This window comes from Aquarana catesbeiana, linkage group LG08 (genome assembly GCF_042186555.1).
Source record: "Aquarana catesbeiana isolate 2022-GZ linkage group LG08, ASM4218655v1, whole genome shotgun sequence".
In the NCBI taxonomy this organism is placed as follows: domain Eukaryota; kingdom Metazoa; phylum Chordata; class Amphibia; order Anura; family Ranidae; genus Aquarana; species Aquarana catesbeiana.
In genome coordinates, this window is record NC_133331.1 from 268162205 (window position 1) to 268185702 (window position 23498).

Here is a 23498-nt window from a genome sequence, read left to right on the forward strand (position 1 = left end):
TACTGTTTCTGCATACCAAGCCCTCCTGGGGCCACCAGGAGTACTGACTTCTTTTCCTGCCTGATCCTGCGAAGGAGTCATAGCAGTAGTAGAATAGGAGGGAATGCATAAATCAGTGAGAACCGATGCCAAGGAATCACCAACGCATCTGTCCCGCATGCAAGAGTATCCTTTGTTCTTGCCACAAACTTGTCGATCTTTTTGTTGAATCTGGATGCAAAGAGATCTACATCTGGAACCCCCCATCCTTGGCGTATGGCCCAAAAGACGTCGGGGTGAAGAGACCATTCCCCTGGGAATAACCGCTGGCGACTCAAATAGTCCGCCTGCCAGTTCTCTATCCCTGGAATGAAAATTGCCGATATGCATGGCACATGCTTTTCTGCCCAGACTAAAATCTGGTTCACTTCTCTCTGAGCTGCCCGATTCCTGGTGCCTCCTTGATGATTGATATAAGCGACTGCTGTGGCATTGTCGGACTGGATCCTGACTGGGCAGCCCTGTAGCCTTAGAGTCCAGGCCTTTAGGGCTAGATATGGCACACGGATCTCCAGAATGTTGATGGGTAAGGTCCTCTCGGTTTTGGACCATTCCCCTTGGACCGCAGACTGTTCCAGAACTGCTCCCCAACCCGAAAGACTGGCATCCATTGTTACCACCGTCCAGGTAACCGGTAGAAAGGATTTCCCTTTCTGCAGGCTTTCGGGTATTAACCACCAACTGAGGCTCTGACGCATTGCACGAGACAGGTGCATCAGAAAATCTAATGCCTGAACCTTCTTGTTCCAGGCCGACAAGATAATGTGTTGCAGTAGTCTTGAATGAAACTGAGCATAGGGAACTGCTTTGAATGAAGCTACCATCTTTCCCAGCAGCCTCATACAAAGGCGGACAGAAAGACCTTTTTTGGTCCTGACTACCAGAATCAGCTCTCTTAAGGCAGTGATCTTTGCCTGAGGTAAAAATACCTTCTCTTGGCTTGTATTTATGATCAGACCCAAATACTCCAGTCTTCGTACTGGCTTTAAGAAAGACTTTTCTAGGTTGAGAATCCAACCTAGGTGTTCCAGGTAGTTGACTGTGGTCATCAAGTTCCCGCTCAAACAGGCTACCGACTGGTCTATCAAGAGCAGGTCATCTAGGTATGCTATGACAGTTATACCTTGAGCCCTTAATCTGGCCAGAGGAGGAGCCAAGATCTTTGTAAACACTCGAGGTGCAGTGGCTAGCCCGAAAGGCAGAGCCACAAACTGAAAATGGCACCCTTCTATTTCGAAGCGCAAGTACTTTTGATGAGCAGGAAAAATGAGTACATGCATATACGCATCTCTGATGTCTATTGATGCCAGAAATTCTCCTCCCTGTAGGATGGAGACAACTGTCCGAATTGATTCCATGCGAAAGGATCGAATCCTTAGGAATCGATTCAGATCCTTTAGATCCAGAATGGGTCTGACATCGCCATTTGGTTTTTGTACCGTAAAAAGGTTGGAATAAACTCCCAATCCTTGACCTTTCGTGGGAACCACCATGATGACTTTTTGCAACAATAGTCGCTCTAACGCTAGAAGGAGCGACTGCTTTTTCTCTGGATCTCTGGGGACATTTGATCTGAGGAAACGAGGAGAGGGGAATTCTTGAAACTCCAGTTTGTAACCTAGAGTTGCCGTGGAGATTACCCATCTGTCCTGGAAATCCTCCTGCCAGAGTTTTGAGAACCGTAGCAATCTTCCCCCCACCCGAGCGAGCGGGGGCGCTCCTTCATAAAGAGGCTTTAGCGTCTTGTCTAGTAGGCTTCTTCCCCCAGGACTTCTTTTGTCCCTGGGGTCGACTCTGAAATTTATTTCTAGACCCTGACGGAGGAGGCCGACGCGACTGCTCGGAGGCTGATGCTCCTGGCACTGGGGAAAGAGCCCATTTGAAAGAGGGACGCTTACTCCTTTTCTTAACAGGTAAGAGAGTGCTTTTCCCACTAGAGATCTTTTGGATATAATTGTCCAAATCCTCTCCAAACAGCCTTGCACCACGAAATGGAAATCCAGCCAGAAGTTTCTTACATGGTGCTTCGGCTGACCAATTTTTCAACCATAAGATTCTACGCATATGCACCAACCCAAGTGAAAGACAAGAGGTTTGGATGATAGAATCTCTGATGGTGTCAACAGCAAAACATAAGGCCGCTGGAAGGTTAGCCAACCCCTGGGCCTGCTGTTCAGGTAGAACTTTAAGGACCTGCTTAACATGGTCTCTTAAGTATTGACAGACTCCGATCGCTGCCACTGCAGGTTGAGCTACTGAACCTGCTAAGGAGAAAATATCCTTCAACAGGGATTCCATTTTTTTATCAACAGGATCCCTGAGCATCTGAGCATTGTCTACAGGACAAGTCAGACTTTTATTTACGGAGGAAATGGCGTCAACTGCCGGTATCCCCCACATCTTTATAAACTTTTCTTCCATAGGATAAAGTGTTGAAAACTTTAGGCGGAAAAAAACGTTTATCTGGGTGATCCCACTCAGAATAAATGAGCTTTTCTAGCAAATTATGAACAGGAAAGCATGTGTTGTTTGAGGAGGCTTCAGTGACCCCAAAGAAGAAGAGGGTTTTTTAACTGACTCAGATACAGGTAACTTAAATGTGGAGAGGACCAATCCAGCAAGGATCTGTACTAAGACCTTCTCATCCTGAGAAGCTGAAGAGGGCCCTTCTCCACTTGATTCCTCAGAGGAGGAATCATCAGTCCCATCCCGATCCTCTGAAAAGGGATTCTTCTCTTTTTTCCCAGAGTTCCTCTGCCTTAAGGGTCCTGGGTAACAGAGGAAGACCTAGTGCATTTTCTTCCACTGAGTGAAGATGCAATTAAGGCCATTAATCTTTCCTCTAGTCCATTAATGGTTGAGGAAAAAACCTCCTGCGTAATGTATACAGGGGTTGAAGTGCCAGAAGCAGATACAGCCCCTGACCCCAACGGCTCTCCCTTGCCAGCCATCCCAGGTCCTTCAGGGGGGAAGGTGCTGCAGAAGGGGGGTCCTCAGAGCCTGAGGGAAATCCCCTAGAGCCTCTGGTTTTTGGGGTACTTGTACCTCTTCTACCCATAGTGCAAAGCAAACAAGGTGGAGATATCACAAAAATGAAACACTGACTGCTGAGCGATGTAGTCCAGCAACTTGCCACTGCTACCAATGCCCAGCAAGTGTTTCTTAGTAAATGCTGCCTAGGAGAATGCCTGTGTCCCACCTTACATGCGACCGTCAGCTCTGTGTCCCTCCATAGGCTGTGTGCACCTGAAAAGTGTGCTTCTTATAGCCTGTGCAGCCGGCGATGTGGGCGTCTAAGCACACCGGACATTGCGCTGACGCTCCGCCCCCCTCCTCTGACCACCCCCCGGGGGCGCTCCTTCATAAAGAGGCTTTAGCGTCTTGTCTAGTAGGCTTCTTCCCCCAGGACTTGTTTTGTCCCTGGGGTCGACTCTGAAATTTATTTCTAGACCCTGACGGAGGAGGCCGTACACACTTTTCCCTGGGACGAAAACATTACGAAATACGAGATCTGATCAATTGCTCTACGTCCAGAGTTATACATATCATAACCTGCCCTTGCCCAAAAATCTATGTGGGAAAGACAAAGAGGCCTCTTAAACTACGCATCGGCGAGCACTTAAGGGAGATTAAAGACAGGGAAAAAATTCCTGACAAACCACTAGCCAAACACTTTGCACTGAAACATGGCAGAAGCATTAAGGGAATGCAGGTAAAGGGCATATATGCGCTAAAGCTATCTAGTCGATGAGGCGACTTTGATCGAGTGCTCCTACAAAAAGAGAAGTGGTGGGTGTACCGATTAAAGTCCCTCATCCCCCTAGGCCTAAACACTGAACTGAATTTACAGGCCTTTTTAGAAAGTTAGACTCAATGACTACTTATCTGGAAAGCGATCTCACCCATAAACATAAAAGATCTCCATTTGACTAAATCATGCGAACACATTAGCGCAGGTTGGAGTCTGAACTAATGAACTAATGATTTCAACACCTTAAAAGTGATTTTATGTCTTAATGTTGTTCCTACTGTTCCGCAGTATCGTCCTCTTTTTGTGACCTTATGTACTTTCCCCCTCCCCCTCCACTAGATAGGCAGTAATCTGTACTCGTTTACTACATCTCTCCATATATAATGCATACTATGCAAAATGATCAGCAAAGGACTCTATAAAGCTGCGGATGTATCGGCCAACCTCATGTTTTTGTTTTATTTAAATCTGAAGGTAAATGTTAATAACGAGAGGCCATATGCTTTATATGGCTTTATAGCTAGAGACAATGTTTCTTGTTAAATCACACAGCTGATTGGATATACGGCTGTCAAAGCACATAATATAAAGGTGTGTGCCGGCCTCACCAATCACACGTCCAGGATGAATCTACGCTAATAAGCTACAGCGAAACGCGTTGACATCATCAATGGCACCGTCACGATCCACTGAGAGGTACCAGCCGAACGCCAAAGCACACGTGGACATCAATCCGAGCTGTCATAGTGAACGGGAAGGAGCTGGGCGCTTGCACATTACCTAATGCACGCCAATACCACTTGATTGCCACAGTCAGCAGCCGGCACTCTGCAGCTTCACATGTCCGTTGGATCCCGTCATTTATCCAGAAGACCCGATCCCGGATTAGCCTCCTAGTTCTACGAAGGGCGATAATGTATGAGCGACCCTAGAAAGCATCCACTTTGGAAAATGCATATACCTGCACATTGTGATATACTGCCTTCATTGCTGCAAAACACACCGGTTTAAAGCACATCTTATATGCCCGCATTTAGTGCCTAGTTCAAGAGGCTGTTAAAGTTTGCTGCGAACTGTGACATTTATCTCCCTCAGCAAATTATCATCAGATCACCTTGATCAATCAGCGCCTCCTACACTTTATGCTCCGATCACCAACTTTTGAATGAATTCACAGTCCCACCGTTGTTGAACATCCCAGGCTTGTATTCACGTCACGTCAACCGCCCACCCTCCATCAGCGGGTTGCTAGGCAATCACCCCTGGCGACCATCCATTAGTTTCCTCTCCCCTTCCCTCCCTGCTCCCATCATATGCTCCTCAGCAGCATATTTTACCTAAAATTTACAACTTAATATATGGCTGCAACACCATTCGGTGATTGCCTTAGGCTAATTTGACTCATTAGCTGCTGAGTAGCATATTAAGTCCGGACCGTGTTGGTGCTGTTGTATGTGTGTATGTTTTATTTTTTGTCTTGTCTACTGCATTATTTTTTGATACTTGATGTCCTTTCTATCACCCACATTGTAAGCATCATCTCCTTGATTGCCTCAATATACTCTGTGGATTTTAACATTGTTTAATAAATTGGTAATTTTACGATACTATTTTTCGATCACTTATTGCTGACGTAACCGCTTTTCCACTTGATATCCTTTATATTGAGAGTCCCCTTCCCGTTCCTTTCCCCTATTCCTTGTATTACTATATTGGTCATGGGTTACAGCAATAACACCACAATTGGTGTGTGATCAGACATTGATCAGTCTACCGACTGAACAACTGTTTACACAGAACCTGCTCTTTGTCCCTTTCCCCCATCCCCCCATTTTGCATAACCCCATCCCATCCTATCTGGAGCTCGGCTGGAGGACCTGTGCAGCGTGAACACTGAGACAGACAATCAAGCGTGTGAAGGTATGTGCCCTTGGCAGCCCCCGTGGCGACAATAGGCATAGCATACATTTACTTAAAGGAAAAACCTACTAGAATTAAAAAAATCTGCGGAATCTCCCTTACCTTATCCAGCTGCAGGGTTCTGCTATACAGACCCAATCTTCACCTCTCACGGTGGGCTCCGTTTGGAAAACCTTCAGAGACTGGGGCCCCCTATGGATAGGGGGATCCGCAGTTCTGGGCCTGTAAAGCACCCGGCCAAGAATAAGGCTAGAAAAACCAAATTCTGAAATGCAGGGTCCAGCTCTCTAAAAAGATAAGCGTTACAGGTAAAACCTTGTTTATTCGGACACGAGGCCCGGGTACCATCCAATTCGGCCTACAAAGGACACTTTGAAATGGATCCGGTTCGCCTGGCTTGCCCCAGTATAGGATATAGGATATTCCCTTTGGAGCTCAGCACAGGACATCTTTACACGTCCAACACCTAAGACATTGGCGAAAAAACTGAGGTATCCCTGTAAGGGGAAGGATTATATAGGGGGTTGAACTTCCTGTTTAGGGTGTACCAATAATGACCAACTGAGAAATGCATCCCAGCTTAGTCTCTCTATAAATTTATGGCAGCTTATGGGGTGGCGCAGACAGGGGCATGGCGCAGACATCATGGCTCTGTCCTGAGTGGCTCTGTCACGAGTGATGCGCAGTTTCACCGACGCAGTTTAACGAAAGCAGGATAACTAAAGCTGTATGAACAACAGGAACTCTGCTCCACTCTGCAAGACGACAAGCAAACCACCTTTGAAATTTATGTTATATATATTCTCTATCCACTAACATGCTCCTTATTCTCTTCCTTCTCACATTGGTGTCTTCTATCCTCAAATTATCTTTACTCTACCCCTCCTCTCTTCCCTGCAGCATGCACATATCACCCTCACTCCTACCCTCTCCCTACTATGGCACCCATCATCTCCTGCAGTTGCTGCACCCACATGCTGACATAAACACCAGGGCCACTAGACACGTGCGCTCATGCACATCCCACTCCCACCTTGCCTTCCTCACCCTCCTCCTTCTCCTAGTCTCAGGTGACATTTCTCCTAATCCTGGTCCGCCATTTTCCAAATGCAAGCCACATATCCAATACCCCTCCCCCTCTGGCAACCACCGCAATCCACTCAGTTTAATTTCTATCCCCCTGCTTCCTCAAAGCACCCCACCAATCTCATGTGCCCTTTGGAACGCCCGCTCCATCTGTAACAAGCTAACATCTGTACATGACCTCTTCATCTCTCATGGCTTGAACATACTCGCCATAACAGAAACCTGGCTTCAAAATTTTGACTCAGCTTCTCCTGCTGCCCTCTCCCATGGTGGTCTCCATTGGACTCACTCCTCCAGACCCAACAGACAGAAAGGAGGTGGAGTTGGCTTCCTTCTGTCCCCACAAAGCACCTTCCAAGTCCTTCCTGTCCCTCCCTCTCTATCCCTCTCTTCTTTCGAGATGCACTGTATTCGTCTGTTTTCTCCCATTTCTCTGAGGATTGCAGCAATTTATAAGCCTCCAGGACCGGTATTGCGCTTTCTTGATGACTTTGCTGCCTGGCTACCCTGCTTTCTCTCCTCTGAAATACCCATCATTATTCTTGGTGACTTTAACATTCCTGTCAATGTTAACAGCCCAACTACAGCTAAACTTCTCAACTTAACCTCATCTTTTGACCTAACCCAATGGACACATACTTCCACTCACTCCAATGGTAATACCCTTGTATTCTCCCATCTCTGCAACCCTGGCAACCTCACCAACACCCCCTTTCCTCTATCTGATCACAACCTCATTACTTTCACTGTATCCTTGCCTCCAACCACCCATCCCTCCAAGCAGCAAACAATTACTTGTAGAAACCTTCGCCACTTTAACCCTTCTCTTCTCTATTCTGCTACTGACCACCTATATGACATAATCTCTCCCCTGTCCTGTCCTGACCTGGCCACTTCTGTATACAACAATTCACTCTCATCATCACTAGATGCACTTGCTCCTCTAACCACACGCAGAATTAGGCCCCGACCGTTACAACCCTGGCAAACTGACAACACTAGAAATCTCAAGAGACATTGCCGTGCTCTTGAACGACTGTGGCGTAAAACCAAATGCCTGCAAGACTTCACCCTATATAAATCTGCCCTTCTAAAATACAATTCATGCCTCCATGCTGCCAAACAAGCCTACTTTGTCTCTCTTATTAATTCCTTGTCATCCAGTCCCCGTCGGCTCTTCTCAACCTTTAACTCTCTGCTTCGTCCACCACCCCCTCTACCCACTAACTCACTCACTGCCCAAGAGATTGCCAATCACTTCAAAGACAAGTTCGATGCAATTTGTGAGGACATCTCCACTGTGCGTACATCTTCCCCACCCATCATACCTTGCCCAGCAGCACATTCAACACTCTCCTCTTTTGAATTGGCTACTACGGAAGAGGTTAAAAAAATTTTCTCGGATGCCCACCTAACCAATTGTCCCTTGGATCCTGTTCCCTCACAACTACTACGGTCACCCTCTTCTTCTATCCTATGCACCCTCACCCACATCTTCAATCTCTCCCTTTCTAGTGGCATTTTCCCCTCCCCTCTAAAACATGCGCAGATCACTCCCATTCTTAAAAAGCCCTCACTGGACCCTACCAACCTGAACAACTTAAGACCCATCTCATTACTCCCATTCACCTCTAAACTTCTAGAACGCTTAGTCTACAACCGTCTTAGCTCCTATCTCAATGAAAATAACCTTCTTGACCCCTTACAGTCTGGCTTTCTCTCGCAGCACTCCACGGAAACTACCTTACTAAAACTCACTAACGATTTACTAACTGCTAAAACCAACAGCCAGTACTCCATACTCCTACTACTTGACCTCTCTGCGGCCTTTGATACTGTTGACCACCCGCTCCTTCTCAATAAACTACATTCCCTTGGCCTCTGAGATTCTGCTCTATCCTGGTTCTCTGGCTATTTATCACAGCGTTCCTTCAGTGTCACCTACAACTCTGTCTCCTCCTCTCCATTGCCCCTTTCTGTGGGGGTCCCCCAAGGCTCGGTCCTTGGACCCCTTCTCTTCTCTATCTACACCTCCTCCCTTGGTCACTTAATAACTGCCCGCGGCTTCCAATACCACTTATACGCTGATGACACCCAAATCTATCTGTGTACTCCTCACTAGGGATGAGCCGAACACCCCCCGGTTCGGTTCGCACCAGAACCCGCGAACGGACCGAAAGTTCGCACGAACGTTAGAACCCCATTGACGTCTATGGGACTCGAACGTTCGAAATCAAAAGTGCTCATTTTAAAGGCTAATTTGCATGGTATTGTCCTAAAAAGGGTTTGGGGACCCGGGTCCTACCCCAGGGGACATGTATCAATGCAAAAAAAACTTTTAAAAACGGCCGTTTTTTCGGGAGCAGTGATTTTAATGATGCTTAAAGTAAAAAAAAAAAAGTGAAATATTCCTTTAAATATCGTACCTGGGGGGTGTCTATAGTATGCCTGTAAAGTGACGCGTGTTTCCCATGTTTAGAACAGTCCCTGCACCAAATGTCATTTTTAAAGGAAAAAATCTCATTTAAAACTGCTTGCGGGTTTAATGTCATGTCGGGTCATGGCAATATGGATGAAAATCAGTGAGACAAACGGCATGGGTACCCCCCAGTCCATTACCAGGCCCTTTGGGTCTTGTATGGATATTAAGGGGAACCCCGCACCCAAATTAAAATAAGGAAAGGTGTGGGGCCACCAGGCCCTATATACTCTGAACAGCAGTATACAGGCGGTGCAAACAAGACAGGGACTGTAGGTTTGTTGTTAAGTAGAATCTGTTTGTAATTTTGAACATTTTTAACGTGTTTAGCTCCAGCCAAAAAATCTTTTCTAAGCTTTTTGGAAAACATAGGGAAGGGTTATCACCCCTGTGACATTTGTTTTGCTGTCTTTCCTCCTCTTCAGAAGATTTCACCTCACTTTTTTGTCCCAATGAAAAATGTTTTTTGAAAATTTGGGTTTTTTTGTGGAACAAGGATTGGAAAGCATCAGTGGAAAGGAGAAATTGTTTTCCCATATTAACTCTTACAGGAGAGAATTTCCCTTCCTAGGGGTAGATTTCATCTCACTTCCTGTTGTCTCCTTCCGTTTGCAAGTAGGAGTCGTTTGTAAGTTAGATGTTTGAAAGTAGGGTCCTGCCCTATATACTCAGCAGAAATTTGGGCCTTAGGTGTTGCTGTGGCCACAACACTGTAAGCCCTCACAGGGCCCTGCTGTGAAATATTAGATCAAGAATTGTAATTACATGCCCCTGTTGAACAGGAGCTGAAAAATTAGGCCTTAGGCACTGGTGCTGGTGCCACAACACTGCAACCCCTCACAGACACTCTAGTTGGAACGCAGGAACGAGCCCTGCTGCAAATTATTGCTTCAAAAATTGTAATTACACGCCCCTGTTAGACAGGGGCAGAAAAATTGGGCCTTAGGCACTGGTGCTGGTGCCACAACACTGCAACCCCTCACAGACACTCTAGTTGGAACGCAGGAACGAGCCCTGCTGCAAAGTATTGCATCAAAAATTGTAATTACACGCCCCTGTTAGACAGGGGCAGAAAAATTGGGCCTTAGGCACTGGTGCTGGTGCCACAACACTGCAACCCCTCACAGACACTCTAGTTGGAACGCAGGAACGAGCCCTGCTGCAAAGTATTGCATCAAAAATTGTAATTACACGCCCCTGTTAGACAGGGGCAGAAAAATTGGGCCCTAGGCACTGGTGCTGGTGCCACAACACTGCAACCCCTCACAGACACTCTAGTTGGAATGCAGGAACGAGCCCTGCTGCAAAGTATTACATCAAAAATTGTAATTACACGCCCCTGTTAAACAGGGGCTGAAAAATTGTGCCTTAGGCACTGGTGGTGGCGCCCAGAACCAAAAATGTTCTTACAAGCTATCAGCGTGATGATTGAGGAGGAAGAGGATAATTACTCAGGGATAGTCACTCAGCATCAGCATAGGCAGTCTTTGAAGGGATCTGAGATTTCAAAAAAAATTATTCGGTTACATCAGCATCAGGTGCTTGGTAGCTGGTGGTGATCCAAGACTCATTCATTTTTATGAAGGTCAGCCGATCGACCGAGTCGGTGGACAGACGCACCCTGTGATCGGTTACCACGCCTCCAGCAGCACTGAATGTGCGTTCCGAAAGAACGCTGGATGCAGGACAGGCCAGTAGCTCAATTGCATACTGTGCAAGCTCTGGCCAGTGATCCATCCTCAAGACCCAGTAACCCAGAGGATTTTCGGTGGGAAAGGTGTCCAAGTCTGATCTTGCCCCTAGGTATTCCTGCACCATGTAAAACAGACGCTGGCGATGGTTGCTGGAACCGATCATACCTTGGGGCTGCGGACCAAAAAATTGTCTGAACGCATCGGTCAGACGGCCACCTTCTCCACCGCTCCTTCTTTGACTGACCGAAGCCTCAGCAACACGTTGTCCAGAAACAGGAGTTTGTAACCTCCCAGTCTCTGGGAACGCGTTGCACAGACCTTTCTGCAAGGCCTCCCGAAGATGTTTCATCCTCTGCTCCCTCTGCGATGGCAAGATAAGGTCCGCAACCTTACCCTTGTAACGTGGATCAAGGAGGGTTGCCAGCCAGTATTGGTCCTTCTCCTTGATACCACGAATACGAGGATCCTTACGCAGGCTTTGCAGGATCAGGGAGGCCATGCAGCGTAGGTTTGCTGAGGCATTCGGTCCGGAGTCCTCTGGGTCACTAAGAACGACATGGTCCGCAGCCACCTCCTCCCAGCCACGTACAAGTCCATGTGTTTCTTGGGACTGATCCCTTAAAGACTGCTGCTGATGCTGAGTGCCAGGCTCCACCTCCATACTGACACAATCTTCCTCCTCCTCCTCTTCCTCCTCGTCCTCTTCCTGTGTGATCGGCGGGCACGCAGGAACACTGTCTGGATAAAGGGGGCCTTGAGAGCTAAGGAAGTCCTCCTCTTCCTGCCTCTGTTCTGCCTCAAGTGCCCTGTCCATTATTCCACGCAGCGTGTGCTCCAACAGGTGGACAAGGGGGACAGTGTCACTGATGCATGCACTGTCACTGCTCACCATCCTCGTGGCCTCCTCGAATGGTGACAGGACAGTGCATGCATCCCTGATCATGGCCCACTGGCGTGGGGAAAAAAAACCAAGCTCCCCTGACCCTGTCCTGGTGCCATAGTCGCACAGGTACTCATTGATGGCCCTCTGCTGCGTGTGCAGCCGCTGCAGCATGGCCAACGTTGAGTTCCACCTGGTGGGCATGTCACAGATTAGGCGGTTCTTGGGCAGGTTAAACTCCTTTTGGAGGTCCGTCAGCCGAGCACTGGCATTATATGACCGGCGGAAATGCACACAGACTTTCCTGGCCTGCCTCAGGACATCCTGTAAGCCCGGGTACCTGCCCAAGAACCGCTGCACCACCAAGTTAAGGACGTGAGCCAAACAGGGCACATGGGTCATTTGTCCCTGTCGGAGGGCAGAGAGGAGGTTGGTGCCATTGTCGCAAACCACCATTCCTGCCTTAAGTTGGCGTGGCGTCAACCACCTCTGAACCTGCCCCTGCAGAGCTGACAGAACCTCTGCCCCAGTGTGGCTCCTGTCCCCCAAGCACACCAGCTCAAGCACCGCATGGCATCTTTTGGCCTGCGTACTTGCGTAGCCCCTTGAACGCCTACGGAGCACCGCTGGTTCCGAGGAAGAGGCCATGGAGGAAGAAGAAGAGGAGGGGGTGGAGGAGAGAGGTGTGTCACAATCAGCATTTTGGAGGCGTGGTGGCAGAACAACCTCCAACACTACTGCACCTTGTCCTGCATCCTTCCCAGCTGCCAGCAGAGTCACCCAATGCGCCGTGAAACTTAGGTAACGTCCCTGTCCATGCCTGCTGGACCATGAGTCAGCGGTAATATGCACCTTACCGCTGACCGCCCTGTCCAGCGAGGCATGGACATTGCCTTCCACATGCCGGTAGAGAGCCGGAATCGCCTTCCGTGAGAAAAAGTGGCGTTTGGGTACCTGCCACTGAGGAACCGCACATTCCACAAACTCACGGAAGGGGGCAGAGTCTACCAACTGAAAAGGCAGCAGTTGAAGTGCTAGCAATTTTGCCAAGCTAGCATTCAACCGCTGGGCATGTGGATGGCTGGGAGCAAACTTCTTTCGGCGGTGCAGCAGCTGGGGCAGGGAAATTTGCCTGGTACAATCTGACGTCGGTGTACCAAAAGCAGATTGCCCACAAGTACTTGGCTGTGACACACCTAATTCTACACCTTCATTCCTCTCACTGCAGGTCTCAGAGAGGACTGAAGGTCTAGTGGGGTTGGAAATCTCAGCTGATGAGGAGCAAGGAGAGATCCTCTTTGTTCTTTGGTGTGGGTCTTTTAGATACGCTTGCCAACGAACTGCATGGCAGGTCAACATATGTCTGGTCAAGCATGTGGTACCCAAGCGGGAGATATTTTGGCCACGCGAGATACGCTTGAGACATATGTTGCAAATAGCAGCGGTGCGATCTGATGCACTCGTCTCAAAAAAGGCCCACACCAAAGAACTTTTTGAATAACGCGCAGAGACTGCAGCGCCCTGCACATGTGGAGCTTTGGGGTGTGATGCAGTCAATGTGTTGCCCTTAGGCTGGCCCCTGGAGGGCATCCTGCCTCGTTGGTGATGTGCTGCCGCCTCCTCCTCCTCCTCCTCCTCCTCCTCCTCCTCCTCCTCCTCTCTCCTATCAGGCACCCACGTTGAGTCAGTGACCTCATCATCCCCTCCCTCCTCATCACTGGAGCAAACCTGGCAGTATGCTGCAGCAGGGGGAGCATGACTGCCAGATTGCTGTCCTTCTTGGGCACCCCCTCTGTCCGCGCTCATGTTACTGCCTTCATCGAGCTCAGTATCGTCATCAGAGCCTTCCAAACGCTGGGCATCCTCCTGGAGCATGTACCCAACACTGTGGTCAAACAGTTCGAGGGAATCCTCATGAGGACATGGTGGAGCTAGGGAAGGAGTCACTGATGACATTGAGCTGAGGGAAGAGGCCGCTGCTTTGCCAGACAAAGCACCCTGGGCATGGGTGAGAGAGGATGAGGAGGATGAGGACGGCTTGGTCATCCACTCGACCAAGTCTTCCGCATGTTGCGGCTCAACATGGCCAGCTGCCGAAAAAAAGGCCAAGCGTGTCCCATGGCCACGTGCTGATGAGGATGCACCGTCTCCACGACCAGCACTAGACACAGAGCCTGCTTGCCCTCTCTTATTGGCTTGTGACTGTCTGCCTCTCCTTCTTGGCCTTCCAGACATACTAATGGCCTGTAGCTGCACTAAGCTGGGATAGAACACCTGTAATTTTCTTCAAGTAGCTTTATATACTGTAACCAGACAAGCCTGCCTGTCAGTAGGAAGATAACAGGAACGGATCTAGCTGAACACTGTGAGCAGGACGCACTGTACTAAATGTAAATAGTCTAGCTGCCTGACCGTGGTACTAATAGGATCAAATAGAACACCTGTAATTTTCTTCAGGTAGCTTTATATACTGTAACCAGACAAGCCTGCCTGTCAGTAGGAAGATAACAGGAACGGATCTAGCTGTACACTGTGAGCAGGACGCACTGTACTAAATGTAAATAGTCTAGCTGCCTGACCGTGGTACTAATAGGATCAAATAGAACACCTGTAATTTTCTTCAGGTAGCTTTATATACTGTAACCAGACAAGCCTGCCTGTCAGTAGGAAGATAACAGGAACGGATCTAGCTGTACACTGTGAGCAGGACGCACTGTACTAAATGTAAATAGTCTAGCTGCCTGACCGTGGTACTAATAGGATCAAATAGAACACCTGTAATTTTCTTCAGGTAGCTTTATATACTGTAACCAGACAAGCCTGCCTGTCAGTAGGAAGATAACAGGAACGGATCTAGCTGAACACTGTGAGCAGGACGCACTGTACTAAATGTAAATAGTCTAGCTGCCTGACCGTGGTACTAATAGGATCAAATAGAACACCTGTAATTTTCTTCAGGTAGCTTTATATACTGTAACCAGACAAGCCTGCCGGTCAGTAGGAATTTAACAGGAACGGATCTAGCTGAACACTGTGAGCAGGACGCACTGCACTAAATGTAAATAGCAGGAACGGATCTAGCTGAACACTGTGAGCAGGACGCACTGCACTAAATGTAAATAGTCTAGAAGATAACAGGAACGGATCTAGCTGAACACTGTGAGCAGGACGCACTGCATTAAATGTAAATAGTCTAGATAGAAGATAACAGGAACGGATCTAGCTAAACTGAATACAGTGTATATATATATATGCAACACCTGGGATGCATATATATACACAATACACTGTAAGTGCAGCTAACTGACTGACTGTTCTGCCTAATCTATCTAACTCAAATCAAATGACACTGTCTCTCTCTCTCTCTATCTCTCAGCACACCGGAACACACACTACACAGGGCCGCCGTGCAGGCGGCCTTATATAGTGTGGGGTGTGTACTAAATGCCCTGAGCCGTAATTGGCCAAAGCCACCCTGGCTTTGGCCAATTACAGCTCTCTCTACTGACAGCGCTGTGATTGGCCAAGCATGCGGGTCATAGTGCATGCTTGGCCAATCATCAGCCAGCAATGCACTGCGATGCCGCAGTGAATTATGGGCCGTGACGCGCCACACGAATTTAGCGCGAACGGCCCATAACGTTCGCAATTCGGCGAACGATCGAACAGCCGATGTTCGAGTCGAACATGGGTTCGACTCGAACACGAAGCTCATCCCTACTCCTCACCTCACTCCTTCAGTCTCCTCTCGCATTACTAACTTACTAACTGACATATCAGCATGGATGTCGCACCACTTCCTTAAACTAAATCTCTCTAAAACTGAGCTATTAATATTCCCCCCCGCCCGTGCCCCCCTCCATGACTTTTCCATCAAAATCAACAATGCAACCATCAGTCCCTCCCCTCACGCCAGGGTACTAGGTGTAATCCTAGACTCTGACTTGTCATTTCAGCCTCAAATCCAATCGTTGTCAAAAGTTTGTAGAATTCACCTCCGTAACATCTCTAAAATTCGCCCTTTTTTAACAAATGAAACCACCAAGCTCCTCATTCACTCCCTTGTTATCTCTCGCCTTGATTATTGCAACTCCCTTCTCATTGGCTTACCTCTCCATAGGCTATCCCCTCTTCAGTCTATCATGAATGCTGCTGCCAGGCTTATCCACCTTACCAACCGCTCAGTGTCTGCCAACCCTCTACTTCAATCCCTACACTGGCTCCCAATCACCCAGCGAATTAAATTAAAAATTCTAACCACAACATACAAAGCCATTCACAACTCTGCCCCAAGCTACATCACTAATCTTGTCTCCAAATATCACCCAAATCGACCTCTCCGCTCTTCTCAAGACCTCCTGCTTTCAAGCTCTCTCATCTCCTCCTCCCATGCTCGTCTCCAGGATTTCTCCAGAGCCTCTCCCATCCTCTGGAACTCGCTACCTCCATCTATCCGGCTATCCCCTACTCTTGCTACCTTCATGCAATCCCTGAAAACTCATCTCTTCAGGAAAGCCTATCACGTCTCCAACTAATCTACCACTTCCACCAGCTCATTCCCCACAGTTACAACCTTTTGTACCACCTGCCCCACCCTATTAGATTGTAAGCTCTTCTGAGCAGGGCCCTCTTAATCCTATTGTATTGTATTGTATTATAACTGTATTGTCTCCATTTTATATTGTAAAGCGCTGCGTAAACTGTTGGCGCTATATAAATCCTGAATAATAATAATAATAATACCAGTGTCCAATCACCTAGTGATACCCTATATAACCCATCAGTAATTACTGAGGCACTGTGTCCCGTGATGTACGAGGAAGAAATAAGCATTTATTATTTTTTTCGTAGAAACCTGCAGAGCATTGCACCCAAGATCAATGGATCACGGGGTCAATGTCAGGCTCCTGCAGAGAAGCCTTGCAGATTTCTGCCCATACCTCTGTCAGATTGAAAGCTGCAGTGCTTGTGAATGAACTATGAGGGTGATCATCAGTACCCTTGCAGTTGATTAAGAACTACAAACCATCTTCTGAGGTGGTGGACTGGACTTGTAGTGTTCTCATTCACAGTAGACTTGTGCACAATGGAAAATTTTGTTTAGTTTTGGTTCGTTGTCATTCGTAAAATACATAATCTCATTCTGTTATGTTCGTTATGTTATGTTAATTCATTTTCGGATAATTCGTTATTTCTGTAGAGTGTCGATATCTGTTATACTGAATCTCGAATCATGTCGAATTCATTCATTATATCCGCTATAATTTCTTTCATATTAGTTGAAATTCGATTTTTATGTATGTATGTATGTATGTATGTATGTATGTTGATTCGTGATAATGATTCATAGTTTGGAAAGTCGTTTGTTTATTGAATCTATTTACACACACAATGACAATATCTCTTCTCCTCTGCTTAAATACAATACAACACCCTTCTCACTCAGTTCTCAGGAATGCAGTTTGCCAATAATCCAACCTCCAGCACAAAATTAATCAGCTGATTGGACTGTAAGTTTTACTTAGAGTTGACCTTTTGTTTCATTAGATCTTTAACGAATTACCAAATCATGTCAAATTCATTCATTATATTCGCTATAATTTCTTTCGTATTAGTTGAAATTCATTATATTTTTATTCAGACATTCGGATGCATCCGAATGTCCGAAAGATGCAAAATTCGGCCGAATTTCGATTTGTTACGAAACGATTTGCAAATATCTAATTCCCAGATCTCTGTAAATAAATGACATATCTGTGCAGGCCAAGTCCTGTACAGTCGGCCAGTTTTCAAAATGTGACAGTGGGTGTGGGGAGAGGAGCCCATGCCCTCTGTCACAGGGGAAGGGGGTAGTAGGAGCATGTTACATGTTACACCTTAAATATGCATGTAACATATAACATGCTTGTAAAGACAAACCTATCCTAAGTCAACCTGTTGCTATCTCCTGGTTTTAGCCAAGACATGGCCCAATGCAAATCCACGCAATATGCCCCTTATTTATCCCCTTCCGCCGACCGTACGCAGATATGCGTACTCGGCTTTCCGGGGTTATACCGGGATGATGCCCGCAGCTGCAGGCATCATCCCGGTACCGTTGTTTACAGCGGGCGATCGGCTACCCGTGTATAACAACTGATGCGGCTAAAAGCCGCTCGGCTGTTATACCGGAGGAGCGGGAGGGGACATCCCCTCCCGCCGCCTCCCGCCACTGTTACCGGGCCTCCCGTGCGATCGGGAGGCCCGGTGACCGTTCGGCTGCCTTCGGCGGCTAGGGGCAGGCTGGAACGAAGCTGCGAGCGGCTTCGTTCCAGCCTTCTAGTTGTAAACGCGGAATCGACGTCATGACGTCACTTCCCGTTTACTCGGCTGCCATGGGCGCCGAATTTAAAAAAGTACACAGTATTCAGAATCGCCGTTTTCGGCGATCTGAATACTTTGAAGTGTAAAGGAGGGATGGGGGGTCTTTTAGACCCCCCATCCCTCCATAAAGAGTACCTGTCACCACATATTACTGTCACAAGGGATGTTTACATTGCTTGTGACAGCAATAAAAGTAAAAAAAAAAAAAATAAAAATTTTAAACACAATTTATAAAGTACAAAAATAAATAAAATAAATAAAAAAAAAAAATTTTTTTAAGTGCCCCAGTCCCCGCGAGCTCGCGCAGCGAAGAAAACGCATACGGAAGTCGCGCCCGCATATGTAAACGGTGTTCAAACCACACATGTGAGGTATCACCGCAATCGTCAGAGCGAGAGCAATAATTCTAGCCCTAGACCTCCTCTGTAGCTCAAACCTGGTAACCATAAACATTTTTTAAAGCGTCGGCTATGGAAATTCAAAGGTACCGTAGTTCGACGCCATTCCACGAGTGCGTGCAATTATAAAGGGTGACATGTTTGGTATCTATTTACTCGGCGTAACATCATCTTTCACATTATACAAAAAAATTGGGGTAACTTTACTGTTTGGATTTTTTAAAATTCATGAAAGTGTCACTTTTCCAAAAATTTGCGTTTAAAACACCGCTGCACAAATACCGTGTGATAAAAAATATTGCAACAATCGCCATTTTATTCTCTAGATTCTCTGCTAAAAAAATATATATAATGTTTGGGGGTTCTAAGTAATTTTCTAGCAAAAAATACGGATTTTAACTTGTAAACACCAAATTTCAAAAATAGGCTTAGTCATGAAAAGGATAATTATTGTCTTTAATTTATAAACTCACAGATCCACTGGAGGATTATGTTCCTCCATTTAACAGAGCATTGCATCTGACATGCAAACTACATTTACCCCTGTAAGGATGTTAGAGTGCTGCTTTAAGATATGTTATACAAGAAGAAATGTATTTTGCTTTCTTATGCAGAAAATTAGAAGTGCAAAGATTATTTGTGAGCTATGTACTTGAACAGGATGTACGTGTGGTTAGCCTGACATTTTAATATAGACAATGAATAACAAAGTTATAACATGTTAGAAGTTGGGTGTCTGGAACATTGGCAGATTGCCTAGCATACATGGTCACATATATGTATAAACTTATATTTAGATATAGCCTGAGGGATATCTATAGGCAGAATATGCAATTTTTTATGCTTATTTTTTCATAAAGTCTATGCTTCAATCTCATTGGCTGATAATAAGAGGGAGGTTTTTCTCTCTCTCTCTCTGTAAGTGTATAAGATATATGCAAACCCAGTAAATCATTGTAATTTTGATTCACCATCCCATGTGTGTGTCTTGATTACCCGACCGATCAGAGAGTTTTATCCATACACCCATAGGTCCAACCCGAGTTCAAAGGAGAAATAGGGGCGGCTTAACAGAAATGGTACCAGAAGTGGTGGCGATCCACTGCAAGGTGAGTGGAAACTTTGTAAATTTATTTTACAAAGCCTTTTCACTTATCCTAGCACGATTGACCCCTATTGTTTTTTTTTAATTTTTATAATCTCGAGGATTGCTAGGTTGGCTCTCCTGGGATAAAGAGGTAGCATAATCTCGTGGATTGCTAGGTTGGCTCTCCTGGGATAAAGAAGTCGCATAGCTTTAATGGTTAAATGATGTCCCGCTAGGCTGGCCGGACTTATAGGATTATAGAGAGCATTTGATGCTTTCTTAAAATACATCTCCCCCCTCTCTCACCCCCACTTTCTCCCTCTGACATGTTCTGCCATAAGATGTAAAATGTATTGAAACATTAAAAACTGTTTTAACACATTTCAAAATGTTTGTTTACATTTATTTAAAAGTGTGTGTCTGTATATAGGTATACGTATATGTCTAATCCAATAGGCTGCACACGCCTATGTATGTCACCATGGTCCAACTTGGATTCAGTCTCTCCGGTCAAAAATAAGTCCCTAATAGAACATGTTTGGTACATCAGGCCGTAAAGGTGCCCAATTAGAATTTTTCCAACGATCCTTCATTTCTTCTTACCTGTTTGCAGTTCTTTTAGTTGTCCATTCAATGCTTTGAATTTCCCTTGGAGATCTTCACATACTGAGGAAAGAGAATTTGATAATGTTTAAGGATTCATTCTAAGGGCAATGAAGTCTTTTCTATGCCTACTGAAAGAAAATATACTCCATGATTTTTATTTCATTTAATATTTTAACTCTTCTTAGATTATCCACCAAAGTCCAGGTCGGGGGGCAATAAATTTTCCTAACGGGCCACATGAGAAACTGGGACTGTTGTGGAAGGCCAAACTTAATTCTGCTCAATATAATGTTTGGACCTTGGAAGGTCCGTAAGTATGTAAACATATAGAAAAGAAACACTCGTCACTAGGAATAATAGTTACAACTGTTAATAAAATAGGTCTCTTTCAGATGGGCGGTTGGCGGAATGGTTAAAAATGGGTACTGAGCCGTGGTTTGACTAATCCCTGTCTGCCCACCCAAACTGTAAAATAATAGTAGAATGATAGCTGGGGGGAGGTTCAGATGTTCTGACTGGACGTCATATGACAACCCTCAGAACAAGCCATTCACAGCGTGGCGATTGGTGGTACAGTGACACACTGCATCTCCGATCTCGCTAAAGGGCCTATGACGTAGGCTCTTTGCCATGTGATCAGCTGCGTCTAATCACAGCTGATCACAATGTAAATAGGAAGTGCCAGTTATCGGCTTTTCTCTGCTGACTCTGACAGCGCATGAGTAGAGAAGAGCCGAAAGCGGCTTTGCTCATGGGGGGATTTTCACTGATAATCAGTGCAATGATTATCAGTGCAGCCCCATCAGCGATGCCTGCCAGTGATGCCTGCCAGTGATGCCAATCAGTGCTGCCTGCCAGTGCCCATCAGTGCCGCCTATCAGTGCCATCTATCAGTGCCTCCTCATCAGTTCTGCCTATCAGTGCCCATTCTTGCTGCCTATCAGTGCCCATAAATGCTGCCCATTAGTGCTGCCTATCAGTGCCCCTCAGTGCCGCCTATCATTGCCTATTACTGCTGCATATTAGTGCCTCCCCATCAGAGCCTCGTCAGCGCACATCAGTGAAGGAGAAAAAATACTTATTTACAAAATGTTATAACAGAAACTAAGAACACAATTTTTGGTCTTTTTTTCTTGGTTTAGCAAAAATAAATAAATAAATAAATAAATAAACTCAGTAGTGATTAAATACCACCAAAAGAAAGCTCTATCTGTCTCAAAAGTGCGACAGCGCTGAAGGCTGAAAATTGGCCTGGGCAGGAAAGCTGAAAACTGGCCTGGGCAGGAAGCGGGTGAAAGTGCCCTTCATTGAAGTGTGATAGGTTAAATTAGGCTTTGAGGAGGTGATATTACACCTCCTCACCACCTGTCAAATGGCCTCTGAAAAGCACTAGAAAGTGCTGGAACGAGGGAGCCTGAGATTGCTACAGTGGAGATTTCATCAGATCCTGATCTGGAGTAAAGAACAGGTGTACGGCTCCTAGGATTTGCAGCTTGCAGGTGCCAGGAAGAACTTGGCCAGTTACCAGAGTGGCTTGAGATTGTTGGGACGTCTCTTAGGCAATGCTTTCTGATCAGAACCGAGCCTTTCCGCTGTACTGCTCAGCTCCTCGGGTTCTATCCTTCCAGTTCTTGCAGCTCTCCACACAGACATCTGTCAGGGAGCTGACAAGTTTAGAGAGGCATGCTGACATTGGAGGCATCGATGGGGGCTGGGTGTGACCCTGGGGCCATAATTTGCCCAGGTCTGCTCCAGATCATTATGTGTTAGCAATGTGGATCTGCGTCACAGTACACCTACTGAAGGCTGTAAAAATGGCTGTAAAATGGACCATTTTATATTAGCCTGACATGAACCTGTGCTATACCCATACAAGCAAAGTAACAGGTTCACTTAGCTCCCCACCCCCTTCCTTATATTCCCAAAAAGTCTGCTCCGGTCAAGAACCAGAGCCAAGTAAATTACCTCGTACATCCAAGTATGGGAAAGCACGTGACTTCCATGATGCAGAACAGGGTGCCCAGTGGTGGTAGATCGCAAGACCCCAAAGCTGTCATATTGAGGAACAAGTACTTAAGCACTGTGCAACCAGACCAACAGAGACCTTAAAATGTAACTCCACTTCTGCTGAGTGAAAAAACATTACCCTCTGGATGACCAATGTACTGTACATGGCAAGGGTTGTGACAAACTTGGTTGTAGCTCCTAAAGTAATAGCTGTTGAAGAGTTCCCCTCATTTCCTATCTGATAAAATATTGTCTGCAGAACAAGAAGTGGGGATGAATCTTTATTACAAAAGTCCCAGAAATCCCAAAAGGGGTCTCAACCCTTCCCCACTCTATGCAAAATTATTAAAAGACGTTTTTTTTTTGGCGTGGGGTTTCCCTTAAAGACCATTACCAGACCTAAAGAGCCTGGTATGGACTGGGAGGGAGGGGGGGGGGTACACGCAATTTTTTAAACATTTTTCTATTGCCTGGCAATGCCGACATTCTTTTCTTTACATTCATCGATCAGTGGAAAAGCCCGCTGACAGATGAAGACTCACGGTTGTTAAGGACAAAGCAGATTCCCGGCCCACTGCTTAACAACCAGCTATTCTTCACACAGAATTCAAATCGAACGATTCGAATTTTAATTGTTCTGAAAAGTTGGAATTTTTTAGAAAACGAATAAACAAAATTAATTTTTTAACAGAATTCATTACTATTCGTTACTATTTCATTTGGAGATTCGGATACATCCAAATCTCCGAATAACCAAAAATTTGTCCGAATTCAGACCGAAACAAATTGCACATGTCTAGTGAACAAGGGTTGAAGGGATTTCCTCTTTAATAGCAGCTTCTACCTAACAGTTATGGCAAAGTGGGGGGGATCAGGTTAGACAGACCCTAAATTGAGTCACACAGGGGAACCCCCTTACACTTTCATCACTTAGAGGTTTTTTTTGTTTCTCAAATCAAACTGTTGGGCTCTCTCAGCTGTACACAAGCTGCCTCAGTGCACACAGCCAGTGCTGGGCCTTTCCTTTTTACAGAATGCTTTGCAATATATCTTGCATGCTGATCCCTGTATCAGACGTTCAGTTGTAAAATAAAGGAATCATTTTTCAAGGGGATTTTTGTAATAGGTTTCCCATAGGTGTGCGCAGTCTATTGCATTAGGGTGTTCACCCCAAAGCTCAAACACACA

At 46.1% G+C, this 23498-nt stretch overlaps 2 protein-coding genes across 2 annotated transcripts in view; both read right to left on the reverse strand.

Annotated features, from left to right (window-relative positions):
* LOC141106431 (conglutinin-like) overlaps positions 1 to 23498 on the reverse strand; it is a 228813-nt gene that overhangs the window by 200024 nt on the left and 5291 nt on the right. Inside the window, exon 4 of the mRNA XM_073597210.1 lies at positions 20301 to 20363. Within this exon, the coding sequence (XP_073453311.1) occupies positions 20301 to 20363 (63 nt within the window). The remainder of the gene's footprint in view (positions 1 to 20300; positions 20364 to 23498) is intronic.
* Positions 1 to 23498, reverse strand: part of LOC141106430 (pulmonary surfactant-associated protein D-like) — an 89128-nt gene that overhangs the window by 60310 nt on the left and 5320 nt on the right. The window lies entirely within an intron of this gene.